A 5,423-nucleotide genomic window follows, 5' to 3' on the forward strand; every position below is an offset into this window, starting at 1 on the left:
CAATGAATATTTCTTGCATGTAATTAGACTATTTAAATGTGGACTTGCACGTGAATAGTAAGCTGGCATGGCTGGCATCTACCCCACTCTTGTTTAAGGCACGTGTCTGTGTGGTCAGAGGAGTTAAGTGTGTAATCTAAGGCTCGAAACATGATTTCAAGAACAGCAAATTCTGTATTAAAAGGCAGTGACAACCCTCAGAGGGCATTTCATTACTTTGCCCTTCTCTTTTTCAGGTGGATCTTTCCGTCACTTCCTTTGGCAAGTTTGTAAAGAGTTACAGAGCTCCTCGCTCTCCCTTCTCCTGTTGTGCCCCAGCTCTGCAGTCAATAAGAATAAGGTGTGATATCTCACTGCAAGAAATGAGGTTGCTTTTCTCTTTCTGCATGCACGCATTTGAACAGGAGTAGAACATACTCAGTCAGTGATACAGAGAGATGCTTCAGATCAACAGCCCCTGTTAGCGCGTCTAACCAGATAGGTCTCACATGCCTGACAGAACTGCAAACAACCGTTGACGAATAATCCCCTGTTGCACTTCACATGGTACAGCAGGTACTTGAAGAAGTAGCCAAGTAGTCAAAACTGCCCAGTGTAACAGAATTAAGACTCCTAGTCAAAGCTCACTTAGAATGAATCTGGTTCAGTTGTCTGATTTGGAGGTGGTCTGTCCCAAACTAGTGAAAGTCATATTCTGCTGGTATTTCTCCAGGAACGTCATCAGGGAAGTCAGTCACATTGTGAGTAGAATAAGACGCTCCATCCATGCTATTTAATGCATATTTAGTGTCCTCCTGTTTTGTGCAGTAGATGTATTATAGAAACAAGATAAAGCTTATGGCCCAAAGGATTTACAGTAGTTGAGGTATAGTTCCTCCTAGGAATATGCACGAGGTAGGAAAACAGGTCATATCCCTCAACCTAAGACCAGCTACATAGCAAACCTGGCTTTGCATATCCAGACTATTTTGGAAACATCCCACAACTGAAGGACTTAGATACCGAACTGATAATACAAATACGGAAAACTCCTGTGAATGCTGATTAACAAAGCTTGTAAAAGCGAGGCTCTTCAGGAAACCAACTTTATGGTATTGCTTTTGATCATTAAGTGATAAGATGTGATATGATATCACTGTATAATATATACAGACTCCATGCCACGCTTGAGCAAATCCTTTTGTAGCCAACTAAACAGCATTCATCATGTTCACTCAGTATTTTCCCAAGCCTGTTAACTTGTGGACCTACGGGGTATGCATCACTTGTTAAATACTGATTTGTGTGCTCTATTCTGTTTGGTTTGGTTTGGTTTTTTTTTTTTTCCCAAAGGGGAAGTATATTTTGACACCCAGCCCTATCACCTACGCAGAGGAGCAGTTATTCCATTTCTTCGGTCAGCTCTTGGGTATCGCAATTCGAGCAGATGTTCCTCTCCCACTTGACCTCCTGCCCTCCTTCTGGAAGACACTGGTAGGAGAGCCACTGGATCCAGACATTGATCTCCAGGAAGCTGACATCCTCACCTACAACTACGTCAAAAAATTTGAAAATGTAAGTAACTTTTTTTTTTTCCTTCCTCTTCCCTCCTTTTTCTCAGTGTCCCCCACAAGCATGTTGTTTTAGTCACAGCTATCTTTACTGCTTGCCCTAAATGGTAGTGGTTGGCTTCACGGCTAGCAGATGTTTGTCACGTGAGCAAGGTCATGAAGCGTTTTGACTCATCCTGCAGGATTTTACATGTTGATGGCTTGGAAAAGCTGCTTAGTCTCCTCTGCTGCCAGGCACAGTGGAATTAAGGCTTCTGAAGTGTTTACTGGAACTTGGCAGTGCTAAACCAGAAAATAACCCACCAAAGCAATCACTGGCTTTCGCTGTCCGTGATGTCTCCAGATGGTGGAATGAGTGTGCTTTGAACATTGTGGTGATACCTGAAATGAGTCATAAGAATAACACAGTACGACATGCCAGTCATCAGATACTGATCTTCTGTTTCGTGACAGATAAATGATGAGACAGAACTGGAAGCTCTGTGTGCAGAAATCGCTTCCCAGCATCTAGCAACAGAGAGCCCTGACTGTCCTAACAAGCCCTGCTGCAAATTCACCTACCTGACCATGACAGGGGAAGAAGTGGAGCTTTGTCCCAGAGGCCGGCACATTCCAGTGGGGTAAGTAACAGCCTTCTTGGGAGGACATTGCACTGGGTTACGTGGGAAAGAAGCATCTCTGGAATAATTTTCCAAGGACCAGGCTCTCCAGAGATGTTTTTGTAACAAGCTGAAGACTGGAACAATCTGGGAAAGCTTTACATTTGTTGGCAGAGACTTGGAATCACTAGTGCTATTTACAGCCTTTTGCTCTGTAAGAAAGAGACAGCTGAGGAGTAGTGCTCAGCGGCTGTTTGCTGGCTTCAGTAAACACCCCCAGTTAGGAGGCTTGTGAGAAACGGACAAGCATGAGAGAAGAGGATGAAGCTGAGGAAAGTGGAATTAAATTGGGAAGCATCAGAATGCAAATAGCTTAATGCTCACTCTTGATCGTTCAAAAGCGGCATCTCCCCATAAAACCCTTCTGTATGCAACGGTGTGGGGTAGGGCAGGAGGGCTCTTAGGGTCTCTCCTTATTTTTTTTTTGTCCTCAATCTCTGCCCTTGCAGATGGGAGAACAAGGACGTGTATGCAACAGCGATCCGGAGCTTGAGGATGCGCGAGCTGCAGACTCCGGAGTGCATGACTGCAGTGCGTGCTGGACTTGGGTCTATCATTCCCCTGCAGCTTCTGACTACGCTGACCCCTCTAGAGATGGAGCTGAGGACGTGTGGCCTTCCGTACATTAACCTGGAGTTTCTCAAGGTGTGAAGAACTGCAGCTTCTTTGGCAAAACTTAACCTGTCTGACACGTAGGGGAGAGGACCCTCCCACGTGGGAGGCGTTAGGGGAGAATCTTCTGCTTGTGATGCAGCCAGGACAGCCCTTGTGGAACGCTGGCCTGTCCTTGGACAGCCCCCTTCACCCCCAGGGAAGTTTTTTAAGATCTCACTGGCTTCAGGAAATAATAGGAATGGGGCTTGTTCCAGGGAGGAATAATGAATTTACTTTTCAACATCAAATTTGAAATCTATCTCCATTTTATTGAGCTTTATTCAATATTTGCCACTTGAACTAAGGGCTGAAAGAGCCATTGCTGTTATTTTGAATTGCAAATAGTTTCTGAAAATCTAAAATTAATCTGTAACAGACAACTTCTGGTCCTAAATACTTTTGTTACCATAAGAATTACAACATAAAAGGAGCTGTTCTCTTGTTTCAGAAGTTACAGAATATTCTCAACTGTAGGTGTTAGTGTTAGTTTGTGTTTTCTTTAAACAGCGGCAGTGCTGAGCTGCCCCAGTCCTGCGTATTAAACAAAACAGCAACGTGCGCTACCTGCACGACAGGGGAAACACAGCGAGACAAGGCTGTTACAGAAACTGATGGGCTAAAAAGATACAAACCCACAGCTATTAACACTCTACCATGGTTGGATTTCCTAATTACTTTGGAAGCAGGAGAAATTGTGGAGAGAGAGGTGTAGTTACCCTCTCCTTCTGTCCTCTGAAAGCATAAGTGGGGAAGAGTTATGACGGGAGAAGCAAGCAGCAGTGGACATCTTGCTTTTTCTCTTAGGCACACACCATGTACCAGGTGGGCTTGATGGAAACAGATCAGCACATTGAGTTTTTCTGGAGCGCATTAGAGATGTTCACTCAGGAGGAGCTCTGCAAGTTCATCAAGTTCGCCTGTAACCAGGAACGAATCCCCTTCACGTGTCCTTGCAAAGACGGAGGCCCCGACACTGCCCACGTCCCGCCGTACCCCATGAAAATAGCCCCCCCTGACGGGGCTGCAGGTACGTTTGCACTCTCTCCTCTAAGGCAAAGAAGATTTCTTCTGTTTTCATGGTGGTTCTAGCTTTCAGGTCCCCCTTCTTTTTTTTTTTTTTTTTTTTTATTTTTTCTGCTACTGTGCTCTTTCTTGTATCTCCTGGTTTAAATCTGTATTCAGTGCACAAAGAATGACAAAGAGAGGCAGGTAGTTATGACTGTAAATAAGAAGATAAAGAAGTTGGTTTTAAACCATGTAAAAATAAAATTTAAAATAATCTTTAACTACTTAAAACATTGCCCTCTAGAGACAGTAAGAGACTTTGTATAATATTTGTCTTGTACGCTTTTAAAATGATTGGGCTATTGGGAAAATACTGGCCTGAGGACTGACGGGAGAAGCACAGCGGTACTTCAGGTTCGAGAGACACAGGCAGGAACCTTTTTATTTTGATACCACGTAGCAAGGGGTGTGAGGGAAGAAGGCTTTTGGAGAACAAGGTGAGAAGCGGCAGGCTTGGTCAGACCCCTTCTGGCGCTTCTTCCCCTCCAGGTTCTCCAGACTCCCGGTACATCCGTGTCGAAACGTGCATGTTTATGATCAAACTTCCTCAGTATTCCTCACTGGACATCATGCTGGAAAAGCTCCGATACGCCATCCACTACCGGGAGGATCCGCTCAGCGGCTGAGTGTGAGAAGGGGCTGCCTGGAGGTGATGGTCTGGGTTGTTTCGTGGCTCTGCTAAGGTTGGGAACCCTTCCATTCACATAACGATACCTCCTGTAACACTGTGTGACGAGCTGGAGGTTAATTTATTTTCTGAACTTTTTTGTTCCCGTCACAATAATTACTGGAAGACTTACATTTTGTATTTGTAGACTTTGTGGTGGACTGGTTATTTTGCTGCCTTGTTTGTGGAATATTTGTAGGATAGTTTAGTAAAGACCGGTTTGTGTATAATTTAATTTTGAAAAACCTTTAAACATGTACATTTCTAATTTTGTAATTTAGAATGATATTACCCCTGCAAACAGAACAAAAGTGAGGGCGTTTGGAGTTCGAGAGCACTCGGAGGCAAAGGCTCGTAGATTGCTCTCCCCGGAAACATTTTTGAGTACAAAAACGGAAAGAATCAGGTGTGGGGAGGGAATCACTGAAGGGCACCCGCAGGACCGGAGCACGGTCCCTCTTCTGTCGCAGACAGAGAATGTGCAGAATTTCTAGCACTTGCTTGAGTTTGAGCAGAAAATGTGCTGCCAAACTGCATGTTTGTTTCCACCGTTTTCTTGTAACTTTTTAAACTATAAGCAAGCACAGGGGTAGCTGCCACAATTAATTTGGGGTTTTGGCTAGACACTCTTGATTAGGAAGATTTATAATTGAAAGAACAGTGAAAGGGCCGTAATTCACTTGGGTTCTTGCCCTAGATGTTCTTGAATGTCTGCTTTGCTTAGTAACACATTTATTGTAATTAAAATATTAGCAGAAACAAAATGGCTTCTCTCTGTATGGTGTAAAATACCACGGTTCAAGCTTACAATCTGTGAGTTTATCCTAT

General features: G+C 44.0%; 1 protein-coding gene across 1 annotated transcript in view; it reads left to right on the forward strand.

The window, feature by feature from the left end:
* Positions 1-4,910, forward strand: part of HECTD4 (HECT domain containing E3 ubiquitin protein ligase 4) — a 63,608-nt gene extending 58,698 nt beyond the window's left edge. The window contains 6 exon segments of the mRNA XM_009709300.1: positions 237-340; positions 1,333-1,554; positions 2,004-2,170; positions 2,659-2,854; positions 3,668-3,890; positions 4,418-4,910. Coding sequence (XP_009707602.1) covers positions 237-340; positions 1,333-1,554; positions 2,004-2,170; positions 2,659-2,854; positions 3,668-3,890; positions 4,418-4,554 — 1,049 coding nt within the window. The 3' untranslated portion in view covers positions 4,555-4,910.
* The last annotated feature ends 513 nt before the right edge of the window (positions 4,911-5,423 follow it).

Source organism: Cariama cristata, unplaced genomic scaffold (assembly GCF_000690535.1).
Source record: "Cariama cristata isolate BGI_N322 unplaced genomic scaffold, ASM69053v1 scaffold2831, whole genome shotgun sequence".
Lineage (NCBI taxonomy): Eukaryota > Metazoa > Chordata > Aves > Cariamiformes > Cariamidae > Cariama > Cariama cristata.